At 39.4% G+C, this 15,599-nt stretch overlaps 1 protein-coding gene across 2 annotated transcripts in view; it reads left to right on the plus strand.

The window, feature by feature from the left end:
- The window catches only part of LOC126295148 (protein DDI1 homolog 2-like), a 127,197-nt gene extending 112,091 nt beyond the window's left edge, over positions 1 to 15,106 (plus strand). For both annotated transcript variants that reach the window (XM_049987435.1, XM_049987437.1), the window contains one exon: positions 7,891 to 15,106. In XM_049987435.1, coding sequence (XP_049843392.1) covers positions 7,891 to 7,974 — 84 coding nt within the window. In that variant the 3' untranslated portion in view covers positions 7,975 to 15,106. The remainder of the gene's footprint in view (positions 1 to 7,890) is intronic.
- Positions 15,107 to 15,599: the final 493 nt, after the last annotated feature.

Raw genomic sequence — 15,599 nt, forward strand, 5'->3', positions numbered from 1 at the left:
TGTATTGACCTCAGGGGCGACTATGTAGAAAAATAGGTTAAAGTCTGAACTTTCCAAAAGCAATCATGAAATAAAAATGTTTTACACCTTGAAAAAAAAATTGGGAACCTTATTTTAGGGACACCCCTTGTACAGTGCATCACTACGAAAATAAAAGTGCGTCAAAAAAGTAGTTCATCTGTCTGATGAATGATCCCGTTGATTTGCTGTCTTCAAATCATACTGTTTTAAATTTCCGGAGGAATTTCGTGCTGTTGGCTACAAAGTTACTGCAGGGCTAATTTTACATTCCTGCATTGAAATGACATCGGATTCAAGTGAGTGGAAGTTAACTTGTGGCTGAGTGGAAGTTAACTTGTGGCAAACTTTCAACCTGGCGAATTTGGGGGAAGTATCTTCTCGATAAAAATTGTATTTGACAATGTACATCAGTTTTATCACATCAACTTTTTCTTATGCTGTTTATGGCACGTAAAGTGTCTGAAAATGCTCATATTCTTCTGGTTTCATCAACTGTTTGGCATAAAGAAAGTAACTGTTTTTTCTGCCAGTAATGTAGGAATTATTTTTTATTTAAGAATTATTTTTTGTTCAGTTGAGTGCCATAAGCAGCAAGTCTCATTCCAACTGGCTCTAACTTTGTAATCACTTGAATTAACATACACGAGACCACCAGAAGTGGCATTGTGACTTGCATTCAAAGCAATACAGTGAATACAGTTATGCAGTACAGCAACAAACACGAACACTAGAGCATGATTTGCAAGGTTATTATTACATTTGTTTGGAGTATAATCCTATAAATTTACTAAATAGTCAATCTTCAGCAAAGTGTTGTCAAAATGTATTTTTTCTTAGAGCTTTACTTCATCATAAATCAGCACACCGTATTTTTTCCATCATAAATCAGCACACCGTAATTTTCATCTTGTTCTTCCCGAAAAGGATTCTTAAATGGTTTTACACCTTCTATGTTAATTCCACATGAGCATTTGAGATCATTTACTAAATTTTCGAGATGTGTTTCGGAAGGTTGTGGTAACAATCTGTGCTTCAAAGAATTTCTGTATCTGTTGGGCTATTTAATTTTTAAGAGCACACTGTCCACAAGAATCTCTTTACCATATCGCATAATGCATTCTCTTGTTTTTAAGTTAGCATTTCTTTAATATGGTGGCAACTACATTTAACTGAGTTGTCTTACGCTTTTCATCTGAGAGTTTCTTCTGCATTTTCTGTTCTTAATTTATTTTGTAATCACACAACTTCCAGTTTATTGCACTTCCGTATTGTTTTAATGTAATTACTGCTGCTCCACTCAGTGCCTGTCCATTACCTGCATTTTCCTCAAAGAAGAAACTCCTGTGCAACTGCGTCTCGTTTCCATCTTCTTCTCACAGCTTCTCTTTTGCGAGTGTTTTACTGGTGATTTTCTTCTGTATAATATTTTTGATAAATATTTCAGTAAACTAGGAAACAAAGAAGGAACCACTGAACCACTCCTGCTTTAAGAAACCACCCTTGTCTTGGAATTTCAAGTTGTTTACCAATAATAAACAAGCCTGCTTTTGTTGTTCCTCAGCAAAATGTGAATTACCCACAAAATAACGGTGAGTCTTTTCCCTGTATTTCCAAGGAGTTGCTCTCACTCCTTCTTCTTCTTCTTCGCCAAATCTGTATGCTGGAACAAAAAAGTGAATAATATTTTCATTCTTTTTCTTCTAGCAATACCGGTAATTAGAACTCTAGTACCTTCCGCCGCGGAAGTCGAATACGCGCCAGAACAAATAGATGTGGTCAGCCCATAGAGGGCTCTGCCTCCACGGCGGCTATTCCGAGAAGTGGCTCTCGCGCAGCGAGGGCGCCACCACTAAGCCACATGCAGACAGCGGCCAATAGCCGCTCCCTCCGGTTTCGTATATAGGGACCCGCTCTGCTCTAGTCCAGCCAGTCTGGTACTCACTCTGGAGTTCGTTTCTATCTCGGCGGTACTGCGTTCTGGTCGTTGCTCATTGTTGACCTTTGCCTGGCTCTGGTTCCGAGTGGATTTACGTTTGGTGTTGTGGTTTCCACAAGCCTACATTGTTTATGTCTTCCTTGTTGTGTTGCTCATAGTCGGTTGTGGTCAGCAGCTTCCCTGCCTGGCGGCTCCGATCCGCAGCCCAAGGCGTTCCCGCTGTTGGTTGTGGTTACAACAATAACTGTTAATACTTATCACTGCAGTCTTCAGCTCTTCAAAGGTCACTCACAACAACATAAACAAACTCACAAAATAAGTGTAGACAGAAGCAAAAGACATCGACCGATTACACATCGACCTGAGTCCCAAACGACAGTGCTGCTCTTAATTCTCGAGCATGGCACCTTTCCTATGCTGCTTGTGTTAACATGCAGGGAATCAGCAGACTTTCTGTTCTACTCTCTCTGTCAAATGTCAGATGCTGTCAGCTGTTGTTTGAAACATGGAGTTCTTTTGTTAGGTCAGCAACTTTGCTCCCACCATTTTTCTGAAGTTTGAGACGTTATTGTGAAACACTTACAAAACATTTACTAATCAAAGTACTGACTGTTGCAGGCTGCTACTGTTTCCCATGTTTTGGGCAGCATACGAATGCGTGGCTAAAGAACTTAGGTGTCTTTTGAGGAGATCCACAAAGCAATCAAATTTTGGACTTGCTCATGTGACCAGAAGCGCTGGTCAGCCATTGATAGAAAAAAAGTAGTAGTCAGGGGGAGCAATATCTGGAGAATATGGTGGGTAGGGTAGGACTTCCCATTTCAACATTTCCAAATATGTTTTCATGGGTTTTGTGACAAGGGATCAAGCATTGTCATGCTGCCAAATCCCCTTTTCATTTATGTCACTGTATTGTGGTCATTTGTCTTTCGGCTCAAAGACTTAAATTACTTTCAGTAACAATCTCCTGTGATTGTTTCCGTCAGTTTCAGTAGCTTTGAAAATCTTCTCCCTTCCAATGCCTCGCTGGTCCTGCACATCAAATTTTCACTGGCATTAATAATTGGTTTAAAGCTAATTCGCTGTCATTACACTTTGAGAAGACCCACTATATGCAGTTCAGAACCTGTAAGAGATTTCCTTCCAGCATGAGTAGAACATATGTAGACATGCAGATCAAAGAGGTTGACACTGTTAAATTTTTGGGTTTGCAACTTGATAATAGATTTAATTGGGAAGAGCATACCACAGAATTGCTTGAGTGCCTAAACAAGACTGTATTTGCCGTGAGAATGATATTAGGTGTAGGAGATATAAATATTAAAAAAAAAAAAAAAAAGAATTTGCATACTTTGCTTACTTTCTTAAGCCAACTTAAGTAAAAATATCGGTTGAATTTCAGTTTTGACAGCACTTGGTCACAACAATCAAGACTAGGTATTTGTGTATGATAAATTTATTAATAGTGCATAACAGTGTTTCATTCTGACAGCATGTTAATTCTGTAAATATTAGCTGTTCCAGTTTACTGCATTGTATCAACCTATTTCAACTATCTCCTGACAAATGATCAGGGTAGTAAGTATTATATTCAAATGTTTTATGTTTTTATGTTATATTTCCCGACACGTTCCACACCCTTGAGCATCATCTGATTTTTTGGGTCTGTGGAACAAAAAGTGAATCTAATCTAATCATGACTGTTTGCAGACTCACTGGCTGTAACATAGAAGTTCTGCGAGATAGGCATTTGTTTGAGAATTAAGCTGTAAAACTACACCTCTCCTGCTGCACTGTTCCATTATCAGGCAAGCCTCCACTTCTACCGTTGTCATCACCCCCTATTGAACTGCTTGCACAGCTAGGGGCCAAGTAATCTTGTGCACTCTCAGGTGTAACTAACTGCTTAAGGGGCAGTCTACAAATGTGAAAGTTCAAGGTTCAGTCCCCAGACTGTCTTCTTCTTCTTCTTGCCTTTATATTTATATATATATATATATATATATATATATATATATATATATATATATATATATATATAATCACTTATTTCTCCTCTGACAAAGATCTGTATTAGAAATGCGCAAATTCTTTCACCTTTGGAACTAGTTCACTGCCAACCATTGGGACCATTCACCATTCCTTTTCTTATCTAATTACAGGGTGACAGTTATTCAACAATGTGAAATAAAATCACCATAACTTCTGAAAATTTTACATTAGGATGTTCAAACTGCACAGCTGGCCGCAGGGCTTGATGGTAATTAGAGTGCGAGTTGTTGTTTGGTTTAGCGACAAATTCTACACAGAGTACGCAAAAGAACTTGCCCCACTTCTAACAGCCATGTACTGCAAGTCTCTAGAGGAACGGAATATTCCAAATGATTGGGAAAGAGCACAGGTAGTCCCAGTCTTCAAGAAGGGTCGTTGATCTGTTGTAGAATTTTAGAACATGTCATTTCTGGAAACCCAGAAGCTACGCTGTAGGAATCAACATGGATTCTGGAAACAGCGATCGTGTGAGACCCAACTCACATTATTTGCTCGTGAGACCCAGAAAATATTAGATACAGGCTCCCAGGTAGATCCCATTTTACTTGACTATTGGGAGATTCCTTAGAAAAGGTAGTCCATCAACAAAGGAGGTGGCTTACAAGACACTTGTTCGACCTATAGTTGCGTATTGCTCATCGGTGTGGGATCCGTACCAGGTTGGGTTGACAGAGGAGATGGAGAAGATCCAAAGAAGAGCAGCGCGTTTCGTCACAGGGTTATTTGGTAAGCTTGATAGCGTTACGGAGATGTTTAGCAAACTCGAGTGGCAGACTGCAAGAGAGGCACTCTGCATCTCGGTGTAGCTTGCTGTCCAGGTTTCGAGAGGGTGCATTTCTGGATGAGGTATCGAATCTATTGCTTCCTCCTACTTATACCTCCTGAGGAGATCACGACTGTAAAATTTGGGAGATTCGAGTGCGCACGGTGGCTTTCCGACAGCCTTTCTTCCCACGAACCTTACGCGAATGGAACAGGAAAGGGAGGTAATGACAGTGGCATGTAAAGTGCCCTTCACCACACACCGTCGGGTGGCTTGCGGAGTATAAATGTAGATGTAGATAGCACAATTTCATTTGGATGGGTTCGTCAATGTGGGGGATTGAGTATCCTTATTACGCAATTGAGAAGCCTCTTCACCCTCATCCTGTAACTGTGTGGTGTGCAGTGTCCAGTCACGCAATAATCGGTGCGATATTCCTCGATGGCACGGTGACTACCGAACGGTTTTTCGAAGCTGATTTCATCTCCATTGTCGAAAGTGACCCTGATTTTGACAAGATATGGTTCGTACAAGACAGAGCTCGACCCCTTGGAGTAGGACAGTGTTTGATGTGCTGGAGGAGCTTTTTTTCTTCATTGTTGTTGTGGTCTTCATTCCTGAGATAATTGTAACCCGACAATAAAATGTAAGTCAGTCTCAAATTTTAATTTATTTTTTTACACAACCAGTAATTAAATATAAATAGGCATTATTTTTATTAAAATATGTAAGTCAAAATTTATTAATTGATATTTCCTTTGTAAATATATATGGGATTAAAAAAAAGTAAGTTGGAAATACACTGAGATTCAAACCAGCGAGTTCATGGTTACTTGACTTCAGGGTTTCACATTCAGGTATCAGTGACTATGTTGTTTAGCAGGATTGTTTAGCAGTCAAATAATATATTTCTCACACTGTATTGATGCCTAACATCTCGGGTAGAAGGAAGTGAACTTCGAGGTACACAGTTTCTGCGGAAAGGGACTGGCCTGAGTGATACACAACATTACGTAAATACAGGGCTGTGAAACACGCGTAAGATTGGCAAGCAATAAACATTTATTTATTTTATGCACAAGACTAATTCTCAAGTTTGAGCATAACAGATGCATGACTTGGTATTCAAAGTCCAAGACACTGACTATCCTGTCTTACTGAAGATAATTATTTGATCTAAAACTGTTTAGCAGGACTGCTGTATTTGACAGTACTCTGTTCTGTCCCTGAACTAATTACTTCACTAAAGGTGTTTAACAGTCTGATGCACACAGATAACTTGCAGCTGTTGTTATGGTGGCAATGAAGACAGTGTTGACTGGTATACATTATGTGATCAAAAGCATCCAGACACCTGGCTGAAATTGATTACAATTTCATGGTGCTCTCAATTGGTAATGCTGGAATTCAGTATGGTGTTGGCTCACCCTTAGCCTTAATGACAGCTTCCACTCTCGCAGGCATACATTCAATCAGGTGCTGGAAGGTTTCTTGGGGAATGGCAGCCCGTTCTTCACACAGTGCTGCACTGAGGAGAGGTATCAATGTTGGTCGGTGAGGCCTGGCACAAAGTCTGCATTCCTAAACATCCCAAAGGTGTTCTATACGAATCAGATCAGGTCTCTGTGCAGGCCAGTCCATTACAGGGATGTTATAGTCGTGGAGCCACTTCGCCACAGGCCGTGTATTGTGAACAGGTGCTAGATTGTGTTGAAAGACGCAGTCCCCATCCCCGAATCGCTCTTCAACAATTGGAAGCAAGGAGGTGCTTAAAAAATCGACGTAGGCCTGTGCTGTGATAGCGCCATGCAAAACAACAAGGGATGCATGCTCCTTCCATGAGAACATGACCACACCATAACAGCACCGCCTCCAAATTTTACTGTTGGTACCACACAACCTGGCAGATGACGTGATTCACTGGCTGAAGTCTCAGATGGCAGAATTTTATGACGAAGGTATTTCAAATTTTGTACAATGCTATGATAAGTGCCTCAGTGTGTTTGGTGACTAAGTGGAAAAGTAGTATGTCAGTCACTCTTTGAGATGTATATAATAAAATGTATTTCTTGTACTTAGATTTTTTTTTGTTTTGTTTTTTTATGTCAAAATGTACCCTACTTTCCGAATAGTCCTCTTAAGTGTTGAGACTTAAAGAGTCACTTAAAATTATGTCCTTATCATCTGCAGTCATTACAAGCAGTAACGGCTTCAGACTAGAGTTCAATTGTCAACTTTGCAAATGAGCTGTTACTTCATGATGAAGATTTATTTGGATTATGTAGCCTTCAGTGATGAATCGACATTTTATGTTAATGAAATGTGAGCACAGACAATTAAACCGATGTCCCATTCCCGGATGAACATTCACTCATCATGTTGTTTCCATACCCTTCACTCATGATAAATTTCCATGGGTCTCAGGTTTTTGCCAACGAGAACCGTATCACAGACCAGACCTCACAACTGGAAGGATTTTTTGATTGCAGCGCACATTTCAGATTCGAATATCGATAAAACCCTACACGCAGAGATGTTCCCACTGTCACGGATGGATGCCAAATGAGCTGCCGAGCACGCACATACTAAAATATACGAGATCGGTGCATGCCTAGCGGCTTCAGATGGAAACGTCACTGGAATTGCTAATTCAGGCCAGACTTTCGTACTGATTTCTGGGTCCTATGCATGGAAGCCTCCCTCAGCTTGTACAACCTGTTACACTCGTTCTCCAATACTCTTCCATTTGCAAAGACAGGTGGTGCAAGGCATAGAAACAAATTACTTCAGTTGATCTTTCACTCGATGTATTGTTTGTGATTGTAAGTTGAATGTAATAAATGTTACAAAGCCTTCAAATCCCACTACTCATTCTGAAACACCCAATAGTTGGCAAAAAAGAAAAAGAAAATACAATTTGTGATTACCAATGACATCAGCAACTGGCTGGATGAGCACATAACATCACAAGTTTATATATTTACAATTCCTAACAAAATATGGATCTGAAGGTTTATCGAATAGGGTATCGAACAATTCAAAACGTCCTTCTCAGTTTGTTAAATTACATGTCCAAAAAAATTAGGAACAAACCATAGAATCTGTGTCTGTGTTGAAGGTGATTGCTGAGCTGCGCCGCTTTGACGGAGACAAGAACCGAGCGACGGCTTCTCTCATCGCCAAGTCGACGAGATTCGTGTGACTCACGAGCAGCCGAGACAGACAGAGAGGGTCGACCGTGTCCCTCCGTGCAGAGGTTGCTGCCGCTTTCTGTGCTCCTCCCCCTCTGTTACCTCTTCTTCCTGCGCTCCTGTCACTCCGCAAACTTCCGACTGCAGCGTAAACACCTCGGCACGGTGAAAAAGTTCAACCGTGGCACGCGTCTGATTGGGTGGGGATTTGCAGTTTTGTGTTTCCACTCAGTTACCAGTGACTTTGGGTCCTGTGTGGGGATGGAGTGGTAACTGGCTTTATTCCTAGTAGAGAAAGTGTGATCTCTCGTCTCAGTCCACACGTGCACTCAGGTAAGAAGGAAAGGGCTATTGCCCCTCACACATATACTTCAGTCTTGCGCAGTTTCACATACTTCCTATGTTTCTTTATACATTAGCTACCATCCTTTGAAGTAATCATCAGTTGTATCATTATTTTACTTCTACAGATGACCCTAGTGGAATTTTGTAAGTGGTATTGGTGCCATGGCATTGATGGATGTTAGGTCCAATTGTTCCACACGGCTCGTGTGAAAAAGATGTTTAAGTTTTATATGAAACAACCAAAATACCATAGTTGATATAATTTTGTTTAGTTATTTACATGTTTCATCTCTTGCTGTGACATGGAGTGGGCCAGTTTTACAATTATAGTACTCCTACACAGTGAAGAATATGAAAACATACTGATTATTTAGAGGATTGCCTTAAGTGTTATTTCTTCTTCTCCTTCTCCTCCTTTCTCTTCTCCACTTCATGTATCAGGCAAACTGCCTGTTACAGTATGCCATCTCTTGCATGGTCATCCTAGATGCTTTCTTCCAATGCATTTATAATTGAGAGCTGTACATGGAGTCTTTCTCCACCAATACTGTATATATATTCCTCCAATTTTCTTTTATTTTTTTTTCATTTAGGTTATATATTCCTAAATCTTCTTCATATCCTTATTCCTTTTGCACTCGTATGTACTTCCTTGGTGTCTTATCATCATCCATCCTTCACTTCCAAAGTAAGAGTTGGTTGGCACTGCTGTAGTTTTATAAAACTTCAGCTGAGTTTGTCTCCTGGCTGTACTCTGCAATTCTTTTTTACAATTGTTCCACATGTAAAAGTAAATTTATTTTATTTTCTGCTCACATTATGCTTTCATTCCTATGTGATGCCACATGCTAGATATTAAAAATATTTAACTTCGTTATTCTATACTACCTTTTATCTTACAGGCTGTGTGCGCTGACACACCATGACTTTCGCCCACCTAAAGACCGTTCAGAAATTTATTCTGAAGCTATCTGTTGCAATTATGGATTCCCATCTGACAGTCGTCTTAATTTTCTACAATTAGTGTTAAGTCATGTGCATATAGGATTGCATTCAGTTTAATGTCATCATCTAAAATTACTTCTTTTTTTATTCAACATTTTTCATCAATTGATCACTTCATCTATGTATACAGATCTCTCTCCTGAGAGTCGTCAGGTATATTTTCTCTGGTGTTTCAGCAGAGATTTACAGTTTTATTTTTGTGTTGTGTAGCTGGACTCAGCCTAAACAAATAGTGCTCATCACATCTTCCATCTGACACCCAGGTCTACTGAAAGCATCAGTTTGTTTCCTGTTTCAAACAAAACCGTTTTTAAAGCGTATTTTTTACATGCCCGTTCGGTAGAGCGGTCCCAGATCAGTCTAGTGCAATATCTGTTTTATCTGTAGATATTAACAGTGACAGTGAAACATGAAGAATAACCGACTTTCTAGCATTGGCAACACCGCCTTTGCCAGTGCTGACCGCTACCGCCAAGCATGCAGCACTTCTGAGTTGCTGCTGGATCGCCGTTTATTTTTGTGTTTTACCATCCCTGTTAATATATATCGATGAAATGAATATCAGACTAGACTAATTTGGGAGCACTGTATTGGATGCGCGTGTAAAATTATGATTTAAAAACGATTTTATTTGTAATAGGAAACAAACTGATGCAGTCTGTTGATACTTTGTGTCACATGAAAGCCATGGTGAGCAATAATTATTTACTTATATGGATATGGTGTCTGTTCTTTCTGATATGTTAAAAGAGCAGACACGATTGATGACCTGCAGCTGTCTAGAACAAAATTAGAATTATATATTGATACCTTCAGCTGCTGATGGGTGTTTTCATATATATCGATGGTGACAGGTGAAAATGTGTGCCCCGAACGGGACTCGAACCCAGGTTCTCCTGCTTACATGACAGATGCTCTATCCATCTGAGCCACCGAGTGCACAGAGGATAGTGCGACTGCGTGGACTATCTCGCACACGTCTCAGGCGAGACCCACATTCTCACCTTGTATATCCACACTCTACGTTCTTAGTGTCCCTACCCAACACACTCATTACTCGTGGAAGACATTCTTACCAAGTCTCGTAAGAGTTCGGATAATATGTGTGCATCCGCATGTAGTATATAGTTCTGGCAATACCGGCTATGATCTCCTTCTCCTGTGTGGATGCACACATATTACCCGAACTCTTAAGGACTTGGTAAGAATGTCTTCCACAAGTAAGAAGTGTATTGTGTAGGGACACTGCGAATGTAGTGTGTGGACATATAAGGTGAGAATGTGTGCCTCATAGGACAAGTGTGAGAGATAGTACCTGCAGTCACACCATTCTCTGTGTCCTCAGTGGCTCAGATGGATAGAGCATCTGCCATGTAAGCTGGAGATCCCGGGTTCGAGTCCCGGCCGGCGCACACATTTTCACCTGTCCCCGTTGATATGTATCAACGCTCATCAGCAGCTGAAGGTATTAGTATATAATTCTAATTTAGTAATTATTTAGGCTAATTCCAGCCTCACACTGCAAAAACAAAATTGCAGTCATCTTCCGAGACACACAGAAAATGCGCCTGATGACCCTTAGGAGACATTCCCAATATATTCCAGAATTTAGGGGAAATATGCCAACCTTGCCCTATGCCTTTGTGCAAGCTCATTGGTTTTGTGGTTATCTTCCCATGTCACACACACAAGCTAACTCCAAGAGGCTTATACCTAGTTATTACGTTTATTTCTATTACCCTTTTTAAAGATTACTTTGACTTTTAGCCACTCTTTTGGTACCTTCACACTTCCGCAGTATCTATTGAAAATGTGAAGAAGCCTTAGATGTTGAAATAACCCTCCATATTTGCATAGCTCCATATTAATAGCATCTAAACAAGTGCTTTTTCTACTCTTCGCAGCTTTCAGAAGCTCATCAGTCCTCTCATATCAGTAACATTCAGGTTTTTTTTTGTATCATGTAGTTCAGATAATTCTGAATTACACTACCATCACACCACATTTTTTGTAATGATCCATCCAGTCCTTCTCTCCTGTATTACTGACACATGTATGATCCGTTTCTTGTCTGTTGTGCTCTTTCTTTGCTTTGTAAGCAAACATTTGTCAACCATGAAAATTGTGTTTTATGTTGCTAATAAGCATATCCATTATTGTGCATGTGAACATGTGCTTTCCAAATTGTGCAGTTTGCGTTGTATTAAATCTCTTCCGAGGTTCCATTCCAAACTAAACTCGCTTAATGCCTCCTTGCTGGAATCTCACTCTTTCCCTTGATTTCCATTTGAATTTAAAGCTTTTTTTATGCACTAATTATTACAGTGATTAACATTCATCTGTTCATTATTATACGCACATGACACTTATATGAACTCTGCTCAGTACATTAGAGTTTATAGAACAGCTTACAGAAAAATCATTGTATTAAAATTGCTTTTCATTGAAGGTACAGTACTTAAACATAGTCGTACTCACAATCACTTTCTCTCAGATTGTTATTTCTGTAGAGCCTCCAACCAATCACTTGGCAGTGTCCTGCAGTATTGCCCAAACTCATCTGACGAGTGTCACTAGATCCTTGCCACTGCCTTGTGACCTGTGAGAAGCTCAGGAACTCATAAAATAAAGGAATTGACATTAATAGCAATGTATTGTGGATGGCAACATACTGTGAGTATGAAGATGGACATGTGCACACTTTTTAGGAAAGGCTCTCTCTCTCTCTCTCTCTCTCTCTCTCTCTCTCTCTCTCTCTCTCTCTTTCTTTCTCATTCTCAATCAATCAATCAGTCCCTCTCCCTCTTCTCCCCCCTCACTCCCCCCCCCCCCCCCAAATCCCTCTAAAAGAAACAGCAACCCCCCCCCCTACCCCCCCCCCCCCCCCCCCCCACACACACACACACACACACACACACACACACACACACACTTAGAAATTCTTCTATGGAGTAGAAGTTGTCAAGCGGATATGATTTCAGTTTTTGTTTAAAGTTAGTTTTGTAAACTGTTAGACTGTTTTACACCTCAGTGAAGGTGGTGTTTCCAAAGTAGTAGGCTTGCTGAATATCTCACTCATTTCTGTGCCACACGATGGCCACATTAAGGCTAATGGAAGTCACTGAAGATTTTCTGTTGAGCTTGATTATATAATACTCGTTTTACCAGTGAAGAAGACTATTTCTGCTGCTTCAATATATGATAGTGAATCATTTATATATAAAGCAAGAACAATACTGAATCCAATATCAGTCCTTGTGGTACAGCTGTGGAGATTATTCCACAGTCATAAGATGCAGTTTTTGTTACTTCCTCTTCCTGCGTTTCCTAAAGTCCTTTTAATTCATCAGCATGATAGTCAGTCACCAATAACATCTCTGATACCAAAAATATTTGAATACTCTTAGGAGAATCTGGTATGCTTCAGCCAGCACAAAATGTGTGTCCTCATAATGTACAAAACCTGTGTCACACACTGCTCCTGTGCTAGTCCAATGGCAAGTCCGTTGTGAAGCCTTCACTTATTGTTCATAAGAAAGATTAAAACTTTTCATGTTGCAGTTAGGTGGAGAGTCTTTGGGAGCAATAGGCACTCTTGTGCACTTTGTATTTCCAACATTTGGTTCTATTTCCACTCATCCTCTTCCACATTACTATTAACTTTTTGTTGTTGTTCTTATTGATGGGCTTGCCACAGCTCTCGGTGCTAGCCTGTCCTGCAAATTCCCCTTCATCTCTGCATAACTACTGCAACCTACATCCATCTCAGCCTGCTAGCTGTATTCACTCTACAGCTCCCTCTAATACCTTGGAGGTTTATTCCCTGATATCTCAGCACAAGTCCAATTATTCTGTCCCTCCCTTTGGTCATTGTTCTCCAACGTTCCTTTTCTCACCCATTCTGCTGATAGGGTACCTCATTTCTTGTCTTATCAGTCTGCATTCTTCTATATATCATATTTAAAATGCTTCGATTCTCTGTACTTCTGGTCTTGCCACAGTCCACAGTTGTCTTTACTGTGCAAGTGGGAGGCAACAAAATATTTTGGCATTCAGAGGATCGAAGTGTTACTGACTGAGCTTTTGTGGAAAGCTTTCTCCACAGTGAAAAATGTGCTTGTTTTAAAGGATTACTGTCTCAAAGCACTTATCGTATCTGTGATGTTCTCACAGCTATTTCGCAATAACATGAGGCGAGCTGCCTTCTGTTTTTTACTTTTTCGATGTCTTCTGTCAATCCTACCTGGTAAGGCTGTCTCTTTAGTGGATTTGCGAGACCTTCAAAATCTCTAAATTTTGTCCCAACTTAATGCAGTCTTTGGTTTGCCTTCAAAACATCATTTTCTGTATCATCATTCAATTCTAAGTTGTTCAAGACTGTAATTCCAGTATATTTACTTGTGCTGGATGAACTAACTATTATAGCAGTGTAACACATCCTGTTTTCGTTTTGTAAGTGCACTGTCATTTGCAAGCAAGATGTGTACAGCTTTAAAGTACTTTTGTGTGTGCATTGAATGAGTGGACATGAGAGGAGAGATCAGAATCATTGCTGTTGTGTGTATCTGTGTAGTAGTGGCTCTTTGGAGGAAGAGCAAACAGAGGTCTCAAGTGATAAAACAGAGGGACAAGTTTTCCCTGTTTTTCTCCGACACCTGCCTGACTGTTACTTGTAAGACTGTGTCTCTGGTGTTTTATTATGGGTGTACTTGCCACAGTTGGTCACTAACGTATTTTTCACACTTGATATAAAATAGGTATGGCTAATTGAACAGGTATAATACATTTGGATTGATGGTATGTATTGGGATCTCTCTGCTGAAAAAAAAGTCAATAATTGTTTGGTGTAATGTGATTTTTGACTGCTGCCATTGCATAAGTGGATATAGATATTTTAAATGTAATTTTAGAGCATCATGACACACTCAGTTTTAATGGTTTAAAAGTCTTTTTTGATGTGCTCAATGTTTGTGACAGGTACCAAAAAGACAGTTGTGTTATTTTGGATCTCATCTTTAGACAGTTTCTTGGAAGAAATGTTCTTTAATAATGTCAAAGATAATTCCTTTTTTATACTAAAAAAAGAGAGATGTGATTTTAAAACATATGAGGTTGCAACATCAGTTGCTCATTTAGTTTTAGTCAGTGTCCTAGTACATAAATATATCATATCTGAAGGAGGTTTCTTGTAGCTTAATATGTGTCTTATTATTAAGTGAAATTATACCAAAAAAATCATTGTCAGTCTTGTGATGAAAAATTAAGCTGTTGTAATAGGTGCAGAAAGGAGGAATATACCAAGATAACACTGGACACCATTCGTTGTTAGCGAATGACGTGCTGTGTTGCTATATTGTAATATGAAGTCAATTCTTTCTTGGAAAAAACGAAAAAAAATAAACATGTTGATGTTTGGTACTGGTATCCTTACATGCAACTAGTTGTCATTGATGATTTGTGTCTTCACATATTTGTTGCAAAGCGGCTTCTATTGTCATTGGTAATCTGTGTGTTCACATGTATGTTGCATGGCAGCTTCTGTTTTGCTGTGGAAGCCTAGAAACTTAAGTCACAAAGCCATTGAGGCCCAGATATTAGTGATAGCCAAGGAATTTGTATCATTTTGTGTTGTTGGTGACCACCAAGTGATCATTTTATGAATGTCGTATGGCCTATGTTGTTACCACAAATTTTACACTATGAAAACCTTGCATGTGTATTATTGGACTTTTAAGTTTTTGCAAGATGATTATTTTATTTTTTATCTGAGAGAGAAATAAATTTTAAAATGACGATTGCATTTTTCCCCTCATGGTGGTATTTGCCGTGTCCCTCTTCCTTTTGATTCCCACTTCTTCCTTTGACTTTTACTTCTCTAGTTAAATTTTAACTTTAGATACCACTAAAAAATGTGAACAAAAATTTGACTAGTGTAACTCTGTTTGTATAATGATGGCGATGTGTGCCCTAATACAACTAGACAAATTTGTGGGAGAGGTGGTCACCACAATTGCCATATACTATGATTGAAATATAAACATCTAATGACTAAGGTTATTAATGGTGACAGGAAAAAATGGTTTTATTGTATGGCCAAATTTGGAGTTGGTTTTTGCCAAATTCAGTGCTATTTTAAGTCAATTTTGCTATGTTTGGTGTTACTTTTTTCCTGTTCTCTATCTTTTTTTCACAGTTCCAGTGCCATTTCTTTACTAATTTCAGTGTTGTTTTTTTCCTTGTCTTTTTTTCTAATTTTGTTGCTATTTCTTTATCAATTTCAATGCTT

Source organism: Schistocerca gregaria, chromosome 11, assembly GCF_023897955.1.
Source record: "Schistocerca gregaria isolate iqSchGreg1 chromosome 11, iqSchGreg1.2, whole genome shotgun sequence".
Lineage (NCBI taxonomy): Eukaryota > Metazoa > Arthropoda > Insecta > Orthoptera > Acrididae > Schistocerca > Schistocerca gregaria.